This window comes from Tenrec ecaudatus, chromosome 9 (genome assembly GCF_050624435.1).
Source record: "Tenrec ecaudatus isolate mTenEca1 chromosome 9, mTenEca1.hap1, whole genome shotgun sequence".
Lineage (NCBI taxonomy): Eukaryota > Metazoa > Chordata > Mammalia > Afrosoricida > Tenrecidae > Tenrec > Tenrec ecaudatus.
The window spans coordinates 7,666,038-7,690,735 of NC_134538.1; the positions used below are offsets into that span (position 1 = coordinate 7,666,038).

The window sequence follows — 24,698 nt, forward strand, 5'->3', positions numbered from 1 at the left end:
GGTCCTAAGTTCTTATAACTGCACACCTGGAATTCCCTAACATCTTCATAGCAAGCTCGCCTTATCCAGAGCCTAATTAGAACGTCATGTCGACATCCCTAGCTTAATTACACATCTCTGAATGAATCCCTGTCACCACACAGACCACCTCCCTGATCTTTCGCTCATCACCAAGCTTTGAGAAACCAGCCACCTGCATAGTTATAGCCCTCTTCACGCTCCACGCCCCAAAACTGTGGTTGTTTCTAAGCTGAAACTTTACCAGATCTCTCGAGACCATTCACCTAAAATCACTCATTCCCCTTAAATAAGGCCTCTTGGTGGACTTGCGACTCATCAGCCCAGACGCACACATACCTGCCATGCTGTGCATTTGCTGTTTTTTTTTTTTTTTAGTTTTTTTAAATCATTTTATTAGGGGCTCATACAACTCTTATCACAATCCATACATATATCAATTGTGTCCAGCACATTCGTACATATGTTGCCATCATCATTCTCTAAACACCTGCTTTCTACTTGAGCCCTTGGCATCCGCTCCGCATTTTCCCCCTCCCTCCCCATTCCCCCTTCCCCACTGAACCCTTGATAATTTATAAATTATTATTATTTTGTCATATCTCACGCCATCCAACGTCTCCCTCACCCACTTCTCCATTGTCTGTCCCCTGGGGAGGAGGGTGTATGTAAACCTTGTAATCTGTTCCCCCTTTCTCCCTTACCTTCCCCTCTACCCTCCCAATATTGCCACTCTCTCCACTGCTCCTGAGGAGTTCATCTGCCCTGGATTCCCTGTATTTCCAGTTCCTATTTGTGCCAGTGAACATCCTCTGGTCCAGCTGGTTATGTAAGGTAGAATTTGGATCATGATAGTGGCGGGAAGGAAGCATTCAAGAACTAGAGGAAAATTGCATATTTCATCATTGCTACACTGCACCCTGATTGGCTCGTCACCTCCCCCCACAGCCCTTCTGCAAGGGAATGTCCAGTTTCCCCCAGATGGGCCCAGGGTCCCCACTCTGTACTCCCCCTCATTCACAATGCTATGATTTTTTTTTTTTGTCTTTGATGCCTGATACCTGATCCCTTTGATGCCTTGTCATCTCACAGGATGGTGTGCTTCTTCCATGTGGGCTTTGATATTTCTCAGTTAGATGGCCCCTTGTTTATCTTCCAGCCTATAAGACCCCAGATTCTATATTTGGGGGATGCTGCTATCCAGCTGGGCTGTCTGAGGTCTTAACTCAACTCAGGGGTCCTCAAACTTTTAAAACAGGAGGCCAGTCCCTCAGTCCTGCTGGAGCGCCGGACTATAGTTAAAAAAAAAACAAAACAAAACCATAAACAAATTCCTATGCACACTGCACATATCTTATTTTGAAGTAAAAAACAAATGAGGCAAAAACACCTGGCTGGCCGGATAAATGTCCTCGGTGGGCCACATGTGGCCCGCGGTCCGTAGTTTGAGGATGCCTGCCTTAACTAATCAAATTCATTGTAGCCGAGCTTAAGTTGCACTGTTAATCTGGACAACTGGGATTAGAAGGCAAGACTGTCGGTCCTCCTTCACAGCACCTGGGTTCACGTTTGAGTTCTGCCCGTACCTACTTGGATTTGTAGAGTTGATTTTTGCCCGAGTGACATATTTATCTTGGGAAATTAAAGATAACAACACTTACTCTACAGTTCAGATCTACCCAGAGACTCTAGGAAGCTAGAGCTATGGTAGGACTTGAAGGAGAGGGTAGAGGTAGAAAGGCCTTCCACATGCACACACTCACTGTGTGAAGACCCTGTTTCCTAAGCGATCCATCAGAGCCTGTTGTCTGGAAGCACAGGAATGCAGATGGGACAGGAGACAGAGGCCCACGAAAAGTTCATAGAAAAATTCCAGTTTCTACCAATTTCATTTTGCCACAGCGTTTTTTCAAAGTCCCCTCATTTTGGTAATTCCTTTCTAGAAGAGACTGCTGTGGTGGCCTTAGTAATTTTAGATAAAACATCTGGTCTCTTAGCAGAAAGAACGAATATATTCCTCAGATTGAGCTGGGGCTCCCCAATTCATAACTCTGTGATTCAGTAGTGCACCGGTCAGGATGGGTTTTTATTATGTTATAGTAAAAACTGCCCCCAATTCTAAGTAGTTTTATACACCAGAAATTCATTTTCAATTTTTTTTTCAATTTTGCCGCACAACCTGCCTAACCAAACTTGGACGAAGTGGTGTAGCTAGGGGATATGGTTGCCAAATTCAGTGTGGCTCTGACCTGGAAGGAGAGAACACCAGGATGGGGTGTACTTGCGTTTGGATTAGGCTAAAGCACTTGAGTCCGTGGATGATGACAGACTCTGGTTAACACTGTGGAGAATGAGAATTCCAAAGCGCTTCCCTGTGCTCACGTGCAGTGTATCTATCCAAGGGAACATCATTCCATCCAAGCAAGGGAGTTCTGTCCAGTTTAAAATCAGTGTGAATCACCATACTTTTCCAGTTTGTGTGCTAGGGAAGCATTCTGAGGAGCTGGACTACACCGGAGTTGGAAGGAGGCTCCTTAACAACCTGTAATAAGCGGATGACCCCACGTTGCTTATGGAAAGCCAGGAGGACAGGAAGCACTTAACTGAGGAAGATCAAAGACTTGAGCTTCCAGCATAAATTACAACTCAATGTATAGAAACCCAAATCCCTACAACTGGACCAACACACAGCCTCATGATAAACGGAAGAAAGATGAAATGTCGAGGATTTCAAGTTACTTGGATCCGCAGTCAACATTAATAGGACAAGAGTTCATAAATCAAAGGACCTATTGCAGTGAGCAAATCTACTTCAAAGAACTCTGTCAAGGGTTTCCAAACAAAGAGATCACTTTGAGAACTAAGGCACCCCGGACCCAAGCCATGGTCTTTTCAATCCCCGCTGTGCACGGGAAAGATGGACAGCGAATCGGGACGACCAGAGAAGAACGGGTGCATTTGAATCACGGTGCTGCGGAAAATTCCTGAGTGTACCTCGCACGGCCAGAAGAACAGTAAGTCCAGAGAGAATGCCCCTGAGAAGTGAGGACGGCAAGACTTTGTCGCATGAACGTGGAATATGTTATCAGGATGGACTCGTCCCTGCGGAAGGACATCATAGTTGGTAGAGTAGAGGGGTCGTGGAAAAGAGGAAGCCCCGAAAGGAGACGGAATGGCACTGCGGCGGTGACAGTGGGCTCAACATAGGGATGGGTTGTGAGGATGGTGCCAGAGTGGGCAGTCGTTCCTTCTGGGTGGGCATAGACTCAAGGGCACCCAAGGACAGCAGCACATGCACAGCGCAGGATGGTGGCCGTGGGGAAGGTATGACTTGGCTTATTGTAGGCTCTTGGCAATCTCAGCCGATAGACGTTTCATCCAGCCCTTTGCTGCTACGGCGGCCCAAGTGGGACACCAGACTGTAGCAAGTTGCACGCCGATTCTAAAGCGTCTTCCCAGAAATAGGACGCATGGTTTCGTCACGTGCTTCATTGACCCAAACGAGTCGTGTGATATGTTAGCTTTCTATGCGGCACAACAAGGAGCCCCAGGGACGTGGGGTTCAGACCTAGGCTGCGAGCCACAAGGTCAGCAATTCGAATTCCCCAGGTGCTCGGTGGGAGAAAGAGGGGGCTCCGGGCTCTCGTGAACTCTCAGAGGGCAGTACTGCTCTGCTCTACAGGGTCACGGTGAGTCAGGGTTGATGGTGGCGAGGAGTGTGTTGGGGGATGCTACTAAACATTGCCCCAATGCAGGATGTCCCCGGGTGGTACAACTGGTCCAGTGCTGGACTGCTCACCCAAAGGTTGTCAGTTCAAACCCATCCGAGGGTCTTTAGGCTCAGAGCAGCTGAGTTTGAGCTGGCTCAGGTCCTAGAAGAGGCTACCATAAAGGCATGGGCCATCTCTGTAATCCTCCCAGGGCTCTTCCAAACCCACTCAGGTGACAAATCACAGAAGACCCACTTCCAGGCTCTCGTGGGCTCCTCTTCGTGACCTGCTCTGGGGCGAGTAGCCCAGGAGCGGGTGAGAGAGCACCTGAGACGGAAGGCCCCTGTCTCAAAAGGGACTGCTTCTGTTGGGTTTGGTTCCTGAGAAGGTCTGCTTTTTGTCCCTGGCCACGTTCCAGACTCAGTCAGTAGGGATTGCACGGGCCTCCGTCCCAGCAGGCAAGGCTCATTAGGTCTATCATAGGCGCTGCAGACCTCAAGTGGCCGCTAAAAGAGAACACTCCGTGTCTATATAACTCGGTAGAGACAGAAGCCATGTTCTCTCTCTCCAGAGGTCGAGAAAGCCATGCCATGGCCTTTCCGTGTGGATCTGTTCTGAGAGTCAATAAGGACCCTGGGTCCATCATGTCTCCGCAGTGCTAAATGTACTAATTCACCCCTAAGAAATAACGTGGCTTTAAATCCAATCACGTCACTTTGTGATTCACTCCATTAATCCCACGGATATATTTACTCGAAGCTAGTGATGTTACAAAATTCCAAGTTGGGAGGGGGAGGATTCCACCGCAACTTTATTTATCCTTTTGACGTGCCGAGTCTGTGCGGGAGGGCAGTGAGCTCTGCTCATTCCTTGATTTGTAGGGGGTGGCTGAGGGTGGACCCAACAGCACAGACTCAGCGGCACCTGCCACCTTCTGAGAGATACAGAAAAGCCAGCATCCACAGTTCTGAGGCGCACAGGCACACAAGACACACTAGAAAAGAGGGGTTCCGTGAGGGGCTGGTCCCAGTGCAGTGGGGCATCCGTGCAGACAGCACATGTTTGCCTCCTGGCCTATCAGTGGTGACACCATTGGGTCAGGACCCAGATTCCTAGGGATTGCCAGGGGAATGCAGGATAATGTAAAAGTTTGCGCTCAACTATTAGCCTGAAGGTTGGCAGTTCCGCACGCCTAGCAGTGCCCAGGAGCGAGTCCGGGCAAAGACTGCAGTCCGGGAAAGCCAGGGAGCAGTCCCACTCTAGAACGCACGGGGTTGCCTGGAGTTGCAGTCAGCCCTGCCGTACTGGTTTGAGTCAGAGAACTTCCAGAGTATCTGGTCCAGAATGAACCGCAGCCGTAATCCTGTGCCGGCTTTTCAGTGTAGGAGCTGAGGCTTAGAGACAGAAAGGCTCCTTCTATGGCTTGTATCTCTGCAAATACCAGGCTGCTACAACCCCACACGCATTCTCTCCTTCACACTCGCTCCTGTGAGTAAAACAGCAGTGTTTCTCCGTGCCCCCCTGGGCTTACTTTCCACACACCCTAAGCCCTGCCTTGCCTAGGTTGTGCCCAGCCTGGAATGCTGCCCCTGTCCCATTCTGTCCAATAAACCTTCCCGTCTCGTGGATGAAGCCACTTTGTCCACGGTTCGGTCCTCGGCAATGTCCCAGATGGGGGACTCTCAGCTCCGTTCCCTTCAGGTCATCTTACTGATGGCAACCTCCCCGCAAGGAGGTGGTCGCCTGCTTCTCCTTCTGTTTAAAGAAATGGAAGGGGGAGTGGGCTTGGTGGGTCCCTGCCTTCATTTGCTTCCTCACCCATCAACCAGGAGGGTTGGTGTGACTCGTGGCCACTAGAGGGCAGAAGTGCATAATCTATCAGGAGTCAGCCACCTCTAGTGTCTTCCATTTTCAGCTGCTCATCCTTTGCCTGCAACTGGTCCTGGTCTGTGAATGCATTTGGGCTGTTATGTTCGGCAGGAAGTTGTAAATCTTTTCAGGATGGTGCTCACCGGCCATTTCCTCCCCTACTAAAACAGAGCCCTGGAGTTTCCACCTAGGGCAACCCAGGTGTAGCCGTACTAACTGCAAGGTTAGCAATTCGAAGCCACCAGGCAGAACAAGGCGGCTTTCCACTCCCGTAAAGACACAGTCTTAGACACCCGCAGGGGCAGGGCTGGCCTGTCCGGCAGGGTCGCTCTGAATGGATATCTGCTCCATGGCAGGGAGTACCCCAGGGCAAATGGCCTTCAGCACAGACAGGCAGGAGGCATGCAGGCAGACAGGTGGTTTTGAAAACCTTGTTCAGAGCTGGGTGGGGGGTTGGTAAAAGCCAGTGGCCTGGGAGATATTGGGGCGGAGGGAGATGGCAGAAAGGGGATGCCCTGTCTCAGGCATGTAGTCTTGCAGCAGCGGAAGCAGCAGGATCAAAGACAGAGTCCAGTGAAGAAGTCTGGTTGGCATCTTGGCCTTAGTGCCGCTGGGTGCTGGTAGGAAGTTGCTTCTACTCCTGGGCAGTTTGTTTTGTTTTGTTTGAAGGGGGTGGGGATGAAGGGTGCAGCTTGCCTGAGGGGCTCCTCTGTCTGCCCTTAGACATGGGTATAATTCAGCAGCGGCTGCCTTTGGTCCACACTCGATCCCCATGTGGCTCCCTCAGCCCATCTTCTGCAGGAGAAAGAGATGCGTGTCCTTGTCACCGTCGTTGCTCCTTAGGTGTCTGTCCAGCAGGGTCTGAGACAAGAAGGACTTGAGAGGCCCTTGACCATGTTGCTGGCCGGCCGTAACATGGGGCGTTTATTAGAAGAAGAGTATTAATAACAGCCATGAACCAGCCCCTTATGAACGCTCTGCTTCAAACCCTTCAGCTAACTGCGCACATTCCCACGGGAGGGAAGGGCCAATCCTCAGAGGATATGTTGCAATCCGCAGTGCTCGGGAAGTCGGCCGATCTGCCGTGAAGCTCTTGAGGTCCCGGCAAGGCCAGTGCTCGGAAAGGGCATCCTGCCTGGCAGGGGACCAATGGAAAACGAGAGGAATCCCCCATGAGACAAAGTGCCACGGCCGCCACCGTCATGGATTCCGGGATGGACTTGGCGCAGGACCAGGAAACATTGTTCAGTGACACATGACCATGGACTTCATGCTCACTCACTGCTGTCTAGTCAACGCTGACTCCCAGCAATCCTGGGGCTCTCCAAGGCTCTAACTGCTTATGGGAGTAGAAAGCCCAGTCTTTCTCCCAAGGATCGGCTGGTGGTTCCCAACTGCCCACCCCACGCTCGCAGCCCAGTGAGTAACCACTGTACCACCAGGGCACTTGAACTTAACCTGCCATACGCTCAATAGAAACTAGCAGCAAGAGCTCAGGTGGAATCAGACCTCGTGTGCACCTACACTGATCTTGGGTACAGTGCCCCTTACCAGTCTGAGTGTGGTGTCTGTGAGTTAATGATGTAAAACACTCCTCCCAGCGCCTGCGCACGGTAAACATCAGGTCGTCTGTGAGCCTAAGCGCTAACCTCGTGCACACAGTTCGTCAGCGTCAGAGCAGGAACCCAAGCCGCAGGTGAGCCTGGCTCCATAGCCTCATTCATGACCGCACAGCTTGCTTCCATGAAACATCTTCAGGAATTCACCCAAAAGGCTGCCCCCATCCACGTGCACCCCCTGCCTGTGCCCAGCTGGCCGCAGACAGCATCCACAGAGACCTGCCCTAAGGCACACACTAGCCGGTCTGGCAGAGGGGGGGGGGGGACTGCCATGTGCAGCTGAAGCAAATACAGCCGTCTGCTGCCTCATGAGAGGTCAACCAGCCGCAAGCCTCCTGCTGGTGGCTGCTATTGGACTCCTCTGGCCGGCGGCCACCCTTCATATCTGCACCCCCCCCCCCGCCCCCGCCGCCAAGTAGCTTTGAAACTGCAGTTGTGCTCATCGGGGTACATCTGGTTCTGCTAAGAGAACAAATAAGCCCAACAGCTGACTTTAATAACAGAGTATTTCCTCTTGCGGATGCTGGAATGGCATTACCTGTTCCGGTCGCCAGGGAGACGTGGTTCCCTGATGGGATCTTTCAGGTCCCATCTTATGAGGACTTCCAAGCAAGGACAAGCGAGTGGGAAATCATGCACTAGCTCAAAAGTACCGCTGCTCCCATTTCAGTGGCAGAATGGGTCCTCTGACCACACGGACCGCACAGAGCAGGGAGCCAGTTCTCCTTGTCCCTGAGGAGGAGGAGCTGGCTGTAGACCTGAGCGCGTGTGCCAGACCACTCTGGGCCATTCCACCAAAATGCCCTAGAAGAATACGGTTCACTGTGGGCAGTCGCTGGTGGCGAGAACTGTTAACTGGCTGGGCTGCTAGCTGGAAGGTCGGATGTTTGAGTCTGCCCAAGAGGCAGCAGCCTGGAAGACAGGCCTGGTAGTGTGCGTCTAGCTGGTCCGTCACTGAAACCCCACTGCCCTCAGCCCTGCGGTGATGCATGAGCATCCCCTGATTTTGAGTGGGCGTGACCACAATTGTTTGTATTGTCCTTTGGCCGTGGAGATGGCCAGAAACAGGAAGTGCCTCCGAAGGATGGATCCAAGGCTGGCTTTGCCACACTGACAGCCCCCTGGGAGCCTCAGATTATTCAGACTCAGTCTCTGCTCCCTAAGCTGCCCGCTCCAAAGCGGAGGGATTTCTCCTCAGCAGGCTGCTTCTCTCCCTGCCCCAGGCTCTGGGTAATTGGAATGGAGAAGAGGAGGGGTGGGGGAACAATATCTCCTAAAATTGTTGGTCAACTACAGCTTTTTTTATATCTACCAAATCCCAGTTTTCGCCTGGTCATGCAGAGCCCTTCTCCCTTCCCTGATCCAGATGGCACCCTCCTTAGGGCCCATACCGATGGCATGCTCTTCCCTGCCCCACCGATGGCTTCCGCACACATGCCAATGCCTACAGGCAATGAGGTGGTATGTCCACACAGGCACACACACACACACACACACACACCACTACCACCCCTCTCTCTGGGATGAGCTCTCTCTCTCTCTCTCTCTCTCTCTCACACACACACACACACACACACACACACACACACCACTACCACCCCTCTCCCTGAAATGCCCTCTCTCTCTCTCTATCACACACACACACACACCCCACTACCGCCCCTCTCCCTGAAATGCCCTCTCTCTCTATCTATCTATCACACACACACACACACACACACACCACTACCGCCCCTCTCCCTGAAATGCCCTCTCTCTATCTATCTATCTCACACACACACACACACACACACACCACTACCACCCCTCTCTCTGGGATGCGCTCTCTCTCTGTCTCTCTCTCGCTCTCATTTGCTCTCTCTCTCTCTCTCTCTCTCACACACACACACACACACACACACATACACACACACCCTGTAGCCCATCTCCCTGAAATGCGCGCGCGCTCTCACACACACACACACATACACCACTACCACCCCTCTCTCTGGGATGTTCACACATGAGCGCGCACGCGCACACACACATACACACACACACACACACACCCTGAGGCCCCTCTCCCTGGGATGTTCTCTCACAGGTAGCAGTGTCACCCTCTTCCTCACTGAACTCTGACTTCTCAGGGGTGCTGGTTTGGGTCCCTCAAATAACTGCCAGCCAGGCATGCGCTCTTCCCACGCTCATATCTGCTTCCATCTGAGCCCATGAACAGGGCAGGAATACACCAGCTCGCTCCACTCACTGCCTTTGGCTGCCAGTCCTTGCTTGGCAGAAGGTGAAGGAGGAAGCCCAGTGGGGAGGAGGGAGCCCATTGTTGCTCAGCGACCCAGCCGGGGCTCTTCCTCCATTGTCTCTGCCCTTGTTTGCCCACTCTCAAGACCCGCAGCCCTTTCCCAGGCCATGCCGACGGATCAGATCCACACGCTCAAGTTCCCATCAATAGCATACAAAGCATCTGAGCTTCCCTGGGAGGAGACCCTAGATGGGTCAAATGGTTGTCACCTTCAGCTGCTGCCCAACAAAGCGGGAGGTTGGAGGCCACCGCAGGTACCGCAGAAGAAAGGTATGGTGATCTGTTTTCTGAACAATCAGCATGAAACCCCTTGTGGAACACCATCCCCCTCTGACACACGAGTTCAACCCCATGAGTGGAAATCGCTCCAGTGCTGGCCAGATGGGCTTGGCTCCCCAAAAAGACAGAGCCTGCTCTGTTCTCTGCCAAGTCATCCTTCCTCCAAGTCTTTCATCCTTACGGCCCTTCTAGGTAGATGTCGTCTTTCTTTGGCAAATGATGAAACTAAGGCTAAGGGAGGGAAAGTAGCATGCTGAGTATGGCAAGCTAGTAAATACGGAGCGGGGCTTGAACCCCAAGCCCTCCAACACGAGCATTGTAGCCTCTTTAGCAGGCAACTCCCCAAAACATTCTGGTCCACTGTAGTGTCTGGTTATTGTAGTTCAGTTTATTGTTGGGTCTCTGTCTTAATTATGTGGCACTGCCCTAAGAAACACCACTGGTGGGTGACTTTAAAGACCAAGATTTATGTTCTTATTGCTCAGGAGGCCAGAAGTGAGGACATGGTTTTGGGGGGAAGGCCCCTTCTGTCGATTTCAACTTCTAGTACTTGCCAGAAATCCGTGGCATCCTTGGGTTTGTAGACCCGTCTGTCTCCATGACCTGCCTTCCTCTTTCGCCTGTGTCCTCCCTGTGTCCCTCGCTCCATTGGTAACTCACAAGTGATTAGGTCTGGAACCCACCCTATTCAGGTGTGACTTGGTTAATATACCGAGAAGCCACCAAGCAGGACCAGATTCACAAGCATAGAGGCTAAGACTTCTGTCTGTTTTTAGAGAACACAAGTCAGCTCATTGGACTTGGTTCTGCCCTTCCCTCAGTATCCTCATCTGCGAAGTAGGGATTGAAGCCCCACCTGGTCGAGGTGTGGAGAATCATGTCAAGGGACACTTTGCATGGTGTCTTGGACAAAGCACACCTCGAATTGACAATGGCTAGCAAATATTGACTCTGTAGTTCAAGCCAAAGGACTTTGGAGAGAGCACCATCTGGTGTCTGTGGTCCTTACTTCTCACACGTCTGTCCATCCATCTGGCCCAGCCGGAAGCACTGCTCATCTCAGGCCTTGGCCCTGCCTGTGTCTCCAAGAATCTCCTGGGCTCCACGAGCACAGGTTTCCTCTCAAAGAGACATTCCCCGGCATCTTAGCTGGGAGCATAGCTCCGCAAGGCAGCTGGAGCGGTGAGCAAGGACTCCACCAACTAGTTAACGGCCCCAAGACTTCGCTGCTTTTAAAGCAAAGAAACAACCGCGGGGCAACCAAACCGCATGTGAATCAGCTGCAAGGAATGGTAAGAGGGCTGGCCCCAATCCACAAGGCCCCAACAGGGTTTGAATTCACCTCCCCACTAGCAACTTAGGAATACAGGCCCCCTGGCATGAATAATACCAGCGAGCAAGCACACACCAAGCATTCTTCTGAGGACCTCTTATATCTCCCCAAATCCCTTCTTAGATACAAAAGCATCTTGCATGGCTTATATAATCTTCCTGACAGCCATACGGTAAGTATTAGCACGGCCAGTGTTGTACGGATCAGTAAACCGCGGCACGGAGAGTTGAAATCGCTGGTCCAAGGTAACAGTGGAAGTGAGCAGAGCCAGGCACAGCACAGGCAGCTGGTCTCCCCTCCTTGAGACTGGACCGTTCGCTATGAACTGTGACCTTGATCAAAGACGGTCAGTGGGGAGTTGAATGGAATCTCAGATGGGTTGCCTTTGGGGGCTGTGGGAAGAGGTCGTGGCGGGAGTTGTTGGTAGCTGCCATGGCGTTTTCCCCGACGCACGGTAAACACACGCACAATGGAACAAATTGCTGCCTGGGCTTGCACCCACCTTAGGGTGGATTGTGGACCTGGCCATTGTGATCCACGGGGTACTCCGTGGTTTGCTTGAGTTTGGGAAATAGGATGCCTGGCATCTTCCTACTCCAGCTTGGCCTGGAAACGCTGCTGGACCTGTTCAGCATCAGAGCTACCCACGAGTCTCCACTAAGCTCCTGCTGGTGGCTGCCCATGAGGGGCATTGACTGGGCATCCACCAGAGTATCTCTCCTGGGAGCGAGGAGCACACCTGTTCAATTACCCCTCTTGAGCAATTAATCTGGTTTTGTTTCCTTGTGCCTTTGTGCGTCTTTCTTGGCAGCTCTGCTAAGCCCGTCATCCCAGGATGGCTGGCTTCTGGCTGTTTTTGTTTAGACTGATACAACACAGGGTAGACAAGAAAATTAGGGAGGAGAAAGATTCGCTTTTGACTTTGAGAGAAACCGAAGGGCCGACCTGGAATGATGAGCTTCCCAGGCCAGAACTGGTCCATTTCCAGAGTCCTCTGCCTCCCTGTGCCCCTGGCTCAGAGCCCAGTGGAGTCCTGAACCCCTCCGCACCCCCCCCCCCCACTCAGCTCTCCTCTCTCTCTGTGTAGGTAACCTGGACATCACGCCAGACGACCCCCGCTGGATCGGAGCCTGGTGGGGCGGCTTTCTGCTCTGCGGTGCCTTACTCTTCTTCTCCTCCCTGTTGATGTTCGGGTTCCCACAGTCCCTGCCCCCACACTCGGACCCTGCCCTGGAGAGCGAGCAGGCCATGCTCCCCGAAAGAGAATACGAGAGGCCCAAGCCCAGCAACGGGGTTCTGCGGCACCCCCTGGAGCCGGACAGCACTGCCTCCTGCTTCCAGCAGCTGAGAGGTACGGGTGGCCTGGCCCCCTGGAGAAAGGGTGGGGTGGCCGGGAGGCAGGGAGGGCTGGCGATCAGGCCTGGCTTCGGGCAGCTTGGGGTGGGTGTTAGCTGCCACAGCGTTGGCCTTCCTTGACCCCTTGCCCATCCATGAGTGTTTTGCCTGACATGCTTGACTTACTCCAAGACGTGAGTTACCTGCATTGCTTAATAGAAATGGAAGTGAAGTAACTGCCGGTTATGGAAGGATACAGAGAGCTTACCTTCTCCCCCGAGACATCCCCATGGTTCGCATTGGGCCCTGGCATCTAGTATGTCAATGTCGACAGAGGGAAGCAGGTCGCTAAACCTTCCATGGGTCCCTTTTTAGTTCTTTCCTCTCACTTGGAGCACTGCAGCAGAGAGCGCTTTCTGAAGTCGCCTCCCTGTGTCTCCCTTTAAAACCCAAGCAGACCCACTGCCACAGAGTCCGTTCCATCTCTCAGGTTCCCTGCAAAGGGTTATCAAGGTTCTAAGACTTTAAAAAATCATTTTAGTGAGGGTCCTTACAGCTCTTATACCATTCCGTACATCGGTTGTACCAAGCTGATTTGTACATAATGTTGCCATCATCATTTCCAAAGCATTTTCTACTTGAGCCCTTGGTGTCAGCTCCTCTTTTTTCCCCTTCCTCCCCCACCCTTCCACCCTCATGAATCCTCGATCAATTATATATTATTATTATTTTGTATCTCACACTGGCTGTTGTCTCCCTTCACCCACATTTCTGGTATTCGTCCCCTGCGGGGGGTGGGGGTGCTATATATCCATCCTTGTGATGGGCTCCCTCTTTCTCCCCCCCCTCCCTGATCATCCCACTTCCATCATGATACTGTTCCTGAGGGTTTATCCGTCCTGAGTTCCATGTGTCGAGAGCTCTTATCAGTCCCAATGTGTGTTCTCCAGTCTAGCCAGATTTGTAAGGTAGAACTGGGTCATGGTAGTGGGGGTGGGCAGATGGGGGGGGCAAGTATTCAGGAACAAGAGGAATGATGTGTGATTCACCGGTGCTATACTGCACCTTCGTGAAAGCATCACTTCCTTATAAGCCTTCTGTGGGGGTTATCCAGTTGTCTACAGATGAGCTTTGGGTCTCCACTCACCCCCCCCACCCGCCCATTCACATGGATATAGTTGTTTGCTTGGGATGTCTTAATACCTGATACCTTATCCCATGGACACCTCATGATCTTTATGGCAACAAACAGCCTCACCTTTCTCCTGCAAAGCAACCAGTGGCTTTGAACCACCAACCTTGTGATGATTCAGGCAACATCATTTCTTTTCATTTGTAGCTGGTTCGTTATGAAGTATAATCAGACATTTACCACTTGAACCTGTTCTACACACACAACTCAGTGGCCTGGCTGTACGCAGCATGGGCTATTTCCATATTATTCCACCATTTTCTTCTGAAACTCAGTGTGTCCACTGAGCAATGATTCCTCTGCCCCTCCCCATTTTCTCCCACCTGTCGGATCTACGAGAAGATTTGGTCTCCACAACCGAAATGCAGACCAAACTCACTGCCATCATTATGGGAGTGGAAAGCCCTGTCTTTCCCCCCGAGGAGCGTCTGATGGTTTTGCACCCAGAACTTGCCGTTAGTGGCCTGACGTGCAGTAACCACTGTGCCACCAGGCCTCTTTGGTCTCCATTCACCTGTTCCCCGTCAGTCAGAGCAAATGATTGTACTTCTGGGACCGGCCTGTTGGTTCCCTGACATAATGATGCCAAGAGTCATCCGCATGGTAGTGTATGTCAGAATGCCCCTCCTCTGTGTGACAGATCGTATTGCAGTGCTTGAATGGACCGCACTTGGTCTCTCCTCTCATCGATGGATGGATACTGGATTGTGTCCACCTCTTTGCTCTTGTGAGCAGCGTTGTGGTGAACGTTGGTACACCGGCTTTCCTTCAGTTGTCCGGGTTCTACACAAGTACCTGAGAGGGGAACTGCTGAATCACTCTTTAGATTGGAGCTGCCCTTCCATCCCCCTGCATTAAAGAAGAGAGGAATGATTCTCTGGAAAGAAATTCACCTCCCAGGCTCCACACTGGAGGAACCAGCAACACTGGGGCACTCCTATTTGAGAGACACACACATGCTGCTTTTCCAGCAAGCTGCGAGTCGCAGTGGGGTGTTCCAACATGTGCACCACCTTTTCAAAGCCAGGGAAACCACTGCACAGCTGGAGGGAGGACAGCATACACCTTCTCTTGAAGATGCATGCGCATCCTGGAAAGACCTTCAGACGGCTGTGGGGGTTGGAGCTCAGTTCTGCTTTCCACTAGCTCCGGTATCATTAGCTTCTCCGTGCTTCCTTCTCAGCACTGTCAAGCCGGAGCACTTTTCCCGACGGTGTCGGCATGAGACTCAGAGCACTGTGGAAAGGGCATTGTCTGCAGGAGACATTTCAGAGTACCTCTTGGTGTTACCGTTCTTGGTAGGGGCTGTCAATGTGGTTCTGACGCCCAGCCACCCTGCTTAGAGCAGAACAACAACAACAACAGCAACATGCCTGGTCCCACACCATCTTTGCATTCAGGAGGACACTTGACCCCACGGCTGCAACCATTATGTCAATTCATCTCGTTTTCATGCACCTCTGCATTCCCAAGATGATAGCCTTCTCCAGGGGGTTGGTCTCCCCTGAGGCCTTGGGCAAAGTGTGGGGGGTGAAATCGCCCCTCCTCCTGTGTAAGGAGCGCTCTGTGGTGCCGTTTCTGTGACGGGCTGGTTCCTCCTTCTGGCACACGTAGCATGTTCTGTCTTTCTCCCCAGTTCCATCCTCGAATGTTTCTTCCTTCTTCGTTGTCCAGCTTCCGCATGCAGAGACTGGCATCGAATGCGCCATGGCTTGGGTGAGGCTCATCTTAGTCCTCAGAGTGACATCTTTGCTGTGTAACTCTTTGAAGGGATCTGTGGCAGCAGATTTCTGCTGGACAATGAGTCATTCTGTTTCTTCATTGCTGTGCCCGTGGGCATGGCTTATGGATCCAAGTCCAATGCAATCCTTCCCAATGTCAGTCTTTTCTCCATTTAGCCTTATGTCACTTATTGGTTTAGTTGTGAAGATTTTTATTTTCCTAATACGGATTGATCGTCATCAGTCAGTGCTTCGCTTTTCGCTGGCTGTGCCATCTGCATCTTGCAGGTTATTAAGGAGTCGTCCTGAAGCCTCATTCTTCTTCATATAATCCAGCTCCTTGGACAATCTGCCAAGCATGCAGATTCCAGCGTGACACAGCCTATGTAGCCCTGGAACCATGTGCTGTGTCTGTGTGGGGTTCCAATGGCTGCCTCTTGGTCTGTGCATGGGGACTGCAGAAGCACAAGGTGGTGCTTTGAGATTCCTGTTCTTTGCATTGTTATCCATAATTTGTTATGATCCACCCAATCCAATACCTTTGCCTAATTAATCAAACACTGATTGATAGCTTCCTGACATGCTCAGCTTTCAGCCAAGATATACCTGATATAGCAGTGTCCCATATACTATTCTGAATCTGAATGGAATTTATAGTAGCTCCTTGTTGATGGATTATTTAATATCATTTTTAAAAATTATCTTCTTCAAAATTTTACTTACATATGATATTAATGATACACTCTTTGATACTTTTGCATTCTCTGGGATCACCTTTTTGGATTTGTGTGGCATGGGCTCCACTGTGAAGCTCCTCCAAACAGTTGGTCAGGCTATTGTCTTCCAAATGTCTTGTCATGGATGAGTGAGTGCTTCTAATGTTGTATCTATTTGGTGAAACATCCAGTTGACATCTGTCTTAGTCAGGGTGGAATTGTGAAACAAATTCATAGACACAATTGTATAAGAATGAGTTGTATGTATAAGAACAGCTGAATATTGAGAAAACATCCCAGCCCAGTCCCAAGCAAATCCATAAGGCTGATATTAGCCCATACGTCCAATACCAATCTATAAAATCCTCTTCAGACTCACGAAGCACATGCAATGACGCGGAATGCAGGATGATCACAGACCCAGTGGGTGTAAAGTCTGGTGGATCCAGTGGCAGTGTAAGCATCTCAGTGCTGGCGTGGGTCTCCACTGGCTTCTCCAACTCCCAGAGCTCTGGCTGTATCAGGGTAGGTTCATGTGGCTTTTCCTCAGGGATGTCTCTCAAGAACTGAGCACACAAAGAGTGTCTCCCTCCTCCAAGGAGGAATACAGGAGCTCCAAGAATCCTCAGGAGAAAGCCAAGCAGAGGCACACACAGAGGCATCACTGGCTATGACCTGATTGACAGATTGGCTAAGTTCCACCTCTTCACTTATAAGTCCTCTCAATTTGACAGCAGATTACTTAACTACCACAGTGTCCCTTCGATTCCTAGAGCCCTGTTTTAGCCCTTGCTTTCAGGGAATGTGCTCAGTGAAAGAATATCTTCCCAAGTCAGTAGGCTCCGTTCTTGGAGCCCTGGGGAGCTGGGATCAGTGACTACTGTTCCTCGTTCACATAGCTGGCCGTCAAGAATAGCTCAGTACCCAGAACCAAAAGAAATCAATTTGGCTGGCACAAGAGCAGGCTTTACTGGGGACACCCTGGCCTTTGGGTGACTACCTGTTCAGATCCTTCATGCTCCCGGATGTATAACCCTGTCCTCCTATGGCTCTGATTAAAACCTGTTCCAATAATCGCCTGTGTTTCATCTCTGGAGATTCCAAGATGAAGGAGACCTCGTTTTGCAATCACATAACTCATTGCTCAACGCAAGGCCAGCCCAGCAAGCCCATGAAGACAGAAGGGGCACAGGAGAAGGCAGTGAAGGTTTTGAAGACGCAGCCAATGTGCAGAGAAGAGCACATCTATGCTGGATCACAGTTGGGGGTGGGGGGTGAGGGATGAGTCAGCAGGCTGCTTCAGCGAGGAAGCCGAGCTGAGTCTTGAGACATGTGATGACATCGGAATGCTTGGACTGTGACTCGAGTGCTTATTAATTCGTTTATTCAATTCAGTCAATATTTACTGAGAATCGACTAGACCTGGGAGGCCTAGCTGTCCCCGATGCAGCTTGTATCCCAGTGTGGTCCTCGCAGCAAGGAGGTAGGGTCGGGGGTGGATGTGCTGTGGGTGTGGTGTCAGGCACGCCGTGGAGTAAATGGTCTGGGACGTGCTAACACATAAATCATCCAAGTCGCAGTTGATATGCACATAGCCTTTGCATTGGATAATAAAGGATTTCAATTTCAAATTGATAGTTATTAGGTCCATTAATTGGCATCAAAGAGGCACCAGCAGGAACAGAAGGTAGTGTGTCTAGAAAAATCCCCAGGAGCCCTAAGCCATTATGGAAATGGGACCCATGCAAGTGATGGAGAGGGGCTCAGGCAGGCCACCTCCTTTGTTTCGCCACATGGGACAAAGCTTTTGCCCTGGGGCACTTGCGCCCACAGCACCATGTTGTCCTTCCCAGGGTTCCTGGACTGTATCCCATCCACAGCCTTCAGTTACCAGGTTGTGTTCAAACAGTGAGGTTTGCACGTTAATGGGACCCAATAAGCACACCAGAGTGACAGATATCAGAAGAATTCACATTGCTCTGAAAATCTGTCTGCCAAAATTTCTCACCTGTTGGAGTTGCATTTGGGTTTCTTCTTCAGCCATCCATCTGTGCCCCGTGCGGTGCTCTGAGAGCATAAGTCCCCTGCAAAGAGCTGGTGTTGCCTGAGAGCAGCCACCTCACCCCATACCCCAATGGGGCCCGGGCAGCCATCCCCAGAGAGGATTCACCCCTCGTACAGGAAGAGGCATGTGTTAGTCCAGGTAGACTAAAGAAACAAATCCACAGAAACTCACATGTGTATAAGAGAGAGTTTTATATAAAGGTAATTATACATTAAGAAAGCATCCCAACCCAGTCCAGTCCAAGTCTATAAGTCTGATATTCATCCATATATCCAACATCAATCTATAAAGTCCTCTTCAGACTCACAAAACACATGCAATGATGCTGAATGTAGGATGACCACAGGGCAGTGAGTAGAAAGTTTTTGAACCCAGTGGTGTAGTAAGTATCTCAGCACTGGTGGGGGTCTCTACATGGCTTATACAGCTCCAGAGGTCTGGTTGCATCAGGGTAGGTCCATGTGGCTTCTCCAGCTCAGGACACTAGTGTAGTTCTATGTGTCTTGTCAGCTGCAATGTCTCCCAGGGAGTGAGCAGAGAGAGAATCTGTCTCCCGCCTCTAAGCAGGAAAATCAGATTTCCCAGAATGCTCGGGAGAAAGCTATGCCCACACAGAGGCTATGACCCAATTGACAGATTAGGCTCCACCTCTTCAATACTCTCAAATCCCAACGTGACACCAGATTCTGTAACTACCACAGAGCTTCCTGGGTTCAAATTCCAACTGAGTAACTTCATCATTTTGGAGTGAGTTACACATTGGACTGCTAGCTGCAAGGTCAACAGTTTGAAACCACCCGCTGCTCCTGGGCAGCAAGCTGAGGCTTTCTATTCCCATAAGGATTTACAGCCTCAAAAACCCACAGGGACAGTTCTGCTCTGTTCTCTAGAGTCAGGAGGGACTCAGTGGCATTACTTAACTCCCCTCTGCTCTCATGGTGGCCTCTGCTTCAGTCCTCCCCACAGCTGTGAAAGGTTGGCATTTTAGGATTAATCCCAATTACAGATGGAAAAGCTGAGCCTCGGTGCTAAGAGAGTTGGACTCTGTGGGTCTGTGTCTGGTCCACTCCTCCACAGCCTGGTCTTACAGAAAGCTCCAGACTCGCTACCATCAGGTCCATTCCAGGCCGCTCGCTAGGACAGAGTGGATCAGTGGATCTGCCCTGTCCCTCTGGACTCCCAAGGCTGAAAGTCTCTACAGAGCAGAAAACCTCATCTTTCTCCCATGGGACAGCTTGTGGCTTCAAAGTGCTGACCTTGTGGGTAGCAGGCCAACCAGTAACCCACTTCCACCGCCAGGGCTCCTTAATGTGAGGAGGTCTTATTTCCAGGGAAGCCAGCTGCCCTGTGGGATTGCAACCTGAACAAGAAGACAAGAAGATGAGGGAGGGAGTGTCCAAGGTCTTGTTCCAGAACACTGTGGGGAAACTGACACTTCTTCCAGCCTCTGACCGCCAGCTCTCACCAGGTCCTGTGTGAGTCTGGGTTCATCAGAGAAGCAAATAGATTGACACTTATATGTATAAGAGAGAACTTCCTATTAAGAAGTAATTGTGTATCCATAAAATATCCCAGCTCTGGAGCAAGTCCACACATCTGATATTAGCCCCTAAGCCCAATGTTAGCCCGTGCATTCCTCTTCAGACTCACACAGCACATGCAATGATGCAAGATGAAGGAAGATCACAGGCCAGTGGGTGCGACATCTTGTGGATCCAGTGGCAGTGGAAGCATCTTGGAGCTGGTGCGGGGGTTCACATGTCTCCTCCAGCTCTCTGAGTGTGGCTTCTCAAGAGCGAGAGAGGACGTTCCTCATGAGAAGGTCAGGCCAACAAGGAGGCATTATCAATCTGTGACCCGATTGACAGGTTAGGCTCCACCCCTTCCTTCTCAATACCTTCAAGTTGACACAAGATCGTGCAACAGAGTCCCCATGTCACCCTCATAACCATTACATAAAGGAGGCAGCAAGGGGACGAATGCGTGGCTTTGAGGAATTTTGCTCTCTCCCAGCCTGCCTTTCCAAGGTACATCTTCACATTTCATCTTGTGGCTGACATTCAGCCCCAGCTCTGAAAAGGACCTTATCTTCTGGATGCCCCATGTTGTTGCCCCATCTTTCAAGGCACACCTCCCCAATACCTTCTGCCCCTGCTCTGTGCCGGGAACCTTGTTGTCGTTCTTGGCCCTCACCTGGGTGGTCAGCCCTGTGTGGGCCATGGCCACACCACTGTGGTGCCCTGACCCCAGTAGATGCTCTGCATTTGGAGGGTCTTCTGTGAAAGGCTAGGCCTGGATAGGAGGGGCTGGCCCAGGGGACCGTCAGAATCAGCTAATGTACTGCATCTCACAGTCATGGATTTGCTTTATTGGGAAATTCTCCCTGGGGTCACTTGTCCTGAAGTCCCTCTGGAGCAAGGTGCTGGCCACCTCTGCAGCCACACGTCCATCTACTCTCCTTCTCCTGCTCTGTACAGCTCCTGAAATGTGCCACCCCCTTCTGAGCTGCTGCTTTTGAAAACATCCTGGAAGGTCCTTCTTCATCCCTCTCTGAACTGAGTGTGGTCCTCACCTTCTCCAAGAAGCCCCCTGCCCCCGTTGCACCTTTACACGCATGCCCATAGCTGGCCTTCCCCGGCTGTCCACAGAGCCCCCGCCAAGCGCTTGTCCCTCCACTGCCCTGGAGGTCTGTTTGCTTGTCTGCCAAGGACCATGGTTTCTCCAAAGAGCAAGTGCTCATTCATCTTCCACTCCCTGTGCATAGCATGATGCCTGGTCAGAGGTGATGTTAGTTGAATGAATGAAGAAATGGGAACGCTTAGTTACCCACCATAGCCCTCCCTCCACCAGTGCACATAGGCTTGAGTGTACACACACGCACTAGCAGCTCACATTTGGGTCCGATGTGCTGTGTTCCTGAATCCCATCAACCTTGTGTTGTGGGGAATTGGCAAACCAGGACAGCAGGGTGTAGGAGGAAAGGGCAGTTGAACCCTGGCTGACACCTCCGTGTTTCTGCTCTTAACCTGGGCTCATGCTGCCTCTTCTGGCAGTAAACAGACTCACGGAAAAGCAGCACCAGCAGGGGCTGACCAGCTCTTGGACCGTGTGTCTACAACCCAGCTGCCCACTCCATGACACAGATGTCCCCTAGAACAAGGGGCCTTCTGGATGAGGCATCGCCTACCAATGAGGACAGAGCCACCTCCCTGCCAGGCCTGGCAGAGCCTGATGATCTAGTGCATAGGTTCCCAAACCACTTTGGCCTAGCCTCCCTCCTCCACCTACCCCCACCCCCCAGGCAATTAAACCCTTTTGTGCTCTAGCCCATAATCAGTATCTCTTTTCCAGCCCCGCTTCATTTCTCCCACCCTCCCTGCAGAACAGTGGCGTCCATGCTGGGAAACACTGGTCTACCAGATTGTCTCAAGAGGGACCTGTGACGCAGCCTGGTACCTGGTCAGTGGATCACAGGGGTCGGCCCAGATGCTGAGGACAGCGGGCCCAGTGACCTTGAAACTAGTGTCCTTACATGCTCATCTTTTGGTCAGTTTTGCTGCCTGGGTAAAAGCCACACTCTTCCCCCCACCATAGTGTTGCTCACCACTCAGTGGGCGCTGAGACTTGGGCTGCCTGCAGGACCCAGTTCACCCCTCTGGCTTCTGTGCCTCTGCCAGGCCTCCTTCATCCTTCTATGGCCGGATCAATGCCAGGCCTCCTTCAGCCTCTTCAGATCACAGCTGGTGTTGGCCAAGCCTTTCCTAATTAGGGGCCTGTGCCTTTAAGCATACTGCTCTGTGAGGAGCCTGGTGATCTGAGAGTCCTTGTTCTGCTGGATAAACAGCTGAGTATTTTTGTTTATTTGTGTGTGTGTGTGTGAGAAAGAGAGAGAGAGAGAGAGAGAGAGAGAGAGAGAGAGAGAGAGAGAGAGAGAGAGAGAGAGAGAGACAGAGACAGAGAGAGAGAGAGAGAGAGAGAATTTGTTCTCCCTTCCTGTGGATTTTCTGTTGAAATCTTCCTTGATTCTATAGAAAATCAAATCCCTAACCTTCCAAGCACATGGGGTCCTGAGCCAGGCTGCAGCTTATAAGCTGCAGTGTCACCGGGGGTGGTTTCCCTGGGTCCCCAGGGGCCAGCCTGGTCAGTGTCTCCATTAGATGCCAGCAGCAGTGCTGATGATGGAGGCAGTGCTGGGGACACAGGAGGGCAGGCCACGGCGCTTCTTCTCGGCTGTTTCAATAGAGCAACTGACAGAAGCCCATCTGAAGATTCTTTCTTAGCTTGATACCACATGTTGTGGATGCTTATGAGTTTGTTGAGTGAATGATTGTAGAAATAACCAGAAGGCGGTATTACCCACTTAGGGCTTCTTCACGCACAGCCCTCTGAGATGCTTGAGAGAAAACAAACAACAGAAATAAGGATCACATGGCCAAATGAATGTGAGAAATTCTCTCTCTGTATACCATCTGACCTTCCTGGGGAGTCGTTGGTTGTGTTTGTGTATTGCAGGCACCGTGAAAGCCCACTGTAAAGGAAGACAGCAGACTTCACCTTAAGCCGCGTGTCTCAGAAGTGTCTGATTCACTGAGCTTAATTTTCCAGTGCTGTGTCACAGAACTGCCACGAGGGCATGGCTTTAAGGAACAGAAAGTCCGTTTCTCACCTTTCTGGTGGGCAGGGTTGCAAGTCAAGGCCTCAGTCTTGTCAGGCCCTTTCTTGTTGGGAGGCCCTGCCCTTCCTTGCTGGCTTGGCCTGTGGAGGATCTTCCCGTGACATCTGCCTCGGTTAGCATGGGTCTACTCAGAAGTGATTAGATTGAGAACCCACCCCAATGAGGTATGCCCTAATTAGCATCACCAAGAAGCCCACGTTTCCAAACAGGATGACATCCCCAGGCAGAGGCCTTAGGATTCCAGCACACATTTGAAGAGGACACAATTCAGCCAAAAACACTAACTGAAGTCTCCCCCACCCCAACCTTACCCCCAACAAACACAAGAATGCTTGGCGAATGGGGCCCTGATGGTGCAGTGGCTACACGTGTGGCAGCTGTCTGCTCCGTAAAGACATGCAACCTCCAGCATCCTGAGGGACAGTTCTTCCTGCTCTGCAGGGAAACTCGGATATGGAATCAACTCAGGGGCCATTGTCTTTGTTTATTTGATGGGTTCGTTGTTTGCTTATGTGCTCTGGATTTCCGCTGTGCTTTCCTGGCTCTGGGACCTCACTCTGCCTCACTGCTACACCGAGGATGTGAATGGCCACTGGAGCACAGGTTTGCCGTCAGGAAGGGTGGCGTGGTTTCTGTGGCAGCAACTGCACTGGTCTTGGGTACATAGTCCAGCCCTGACTCCTGCTCCAAATTGCCCTCTTCTCCTTCCGGAAGGACCCACCAGCCCAGAAAGTCCCAACCTTATGGCACCACCTACCTGTCCAGTGCCCCAGGGCTGTTGCATTGACTAAGACTTCTAGAGACCCCATAGCATCCTGTAGGATAGAGAGCTACTCCTTAGGGTTTCTGAGTTGCACATCTTTTTTTTTTTAACCTTTCAATCATTTTATTGGGGGCACGTACAATTCTTATCACAATCCATACATCCATCCATTGTGTCAAGAACATTTGTACATTTGTTGCCATCATCATTCTCAAAACATTTGCCTTCTACTTGAGCCCTTAATATCTGCTGCTCATTTTCCCCCTCCCTCCCCACTCCCCCCTACCTCATGAACCATTCATCATTCATATATTATCATTATTTTGTCATATATTACACTGTCTGACGTCTCTCCCTGCCCTCTTCTCTGCTGTCCCTCCCCCAGGGAGGAGGCTATATGTAGATTCCTGTAAACAGTTCCCCCTTCCTGCCCCACATTCTCTCCACCCTCCAGGCATCGCCACTCTCATCACTGGTTCTGGAGGAGTCATCTGTCCTGGATTCCCTGTTTCCAGTTGCTATCTGTACCAATGTACATCCTCTGGTCTAGCCAGATTTGCAAGGTAGAATTGGGATCATGATAGTCGGGGCAATTGGGGGTGGGTGAGGAGGAAGTATTTAAGAACTAGAGGAAAGTTATATGTTTCATCGTTGCTACCCTGCACCCTCCCCACAACCCCTCAGCAAGGGGTGTCCAGTTGGCTACCATTGGGCTTTGAGTCTCCACTCTGCACTCACCCACATTTTCAATGATATGATTTTTTTGTTCCTTGATGCTTGATACCTGATCCCTTCGACAGTTCGTTGTCACACAGGCTGGTGTGTTTCTTCCATGTGGGCTTTGTTGCTTCTGAGCGAGAGGGCCACTTGTTTATCTTTGCGCCTTTAAGACCCCAGACGCTATATCTTTTGATAGCTGGGCACCATCAGCTTTCTTCACCACATTTGCTTATGCACATGTTTGGCTTCATTCATCATATCAGGGAGGTGGTCACAAGGTTACCAGTTCAAAACCATCGGCTTCTCCTGAGGAGTTGCAAATCTTTATGAGAGCAGGCAGCTGCATCTTCCTCCCATGGAGAGATGGACTGATTTGCATGACGGACC

General features: G+C 51.2%; 1 protein-coding gene across 3 annotated transcripts in view; it reads left to right on the plus strand.

The window, feature by feature from the left end:
• Positions 1-24,698, plus strand: part of SLCO3A1 (solute carrier organic anion transporter family member 3A1) — a 311,681-nt gene that overhangs the window by 219,031 nt on the left and 67,952 nt on the right. For all 3 annotated transcript variants that reach the window (XM_075557876.1, XM_075557877.1, XM_075557875.1), the window contains exon 4: positions 12,212-12,475. In XM_075557876.1, coding sequence (XP_075413991.1) covers positions 12,212-12,475 — 264 coding nt within the window. The remainder of the gene's footprint in view (positions 1-12,211; positions 12,476-24,698) is intronic.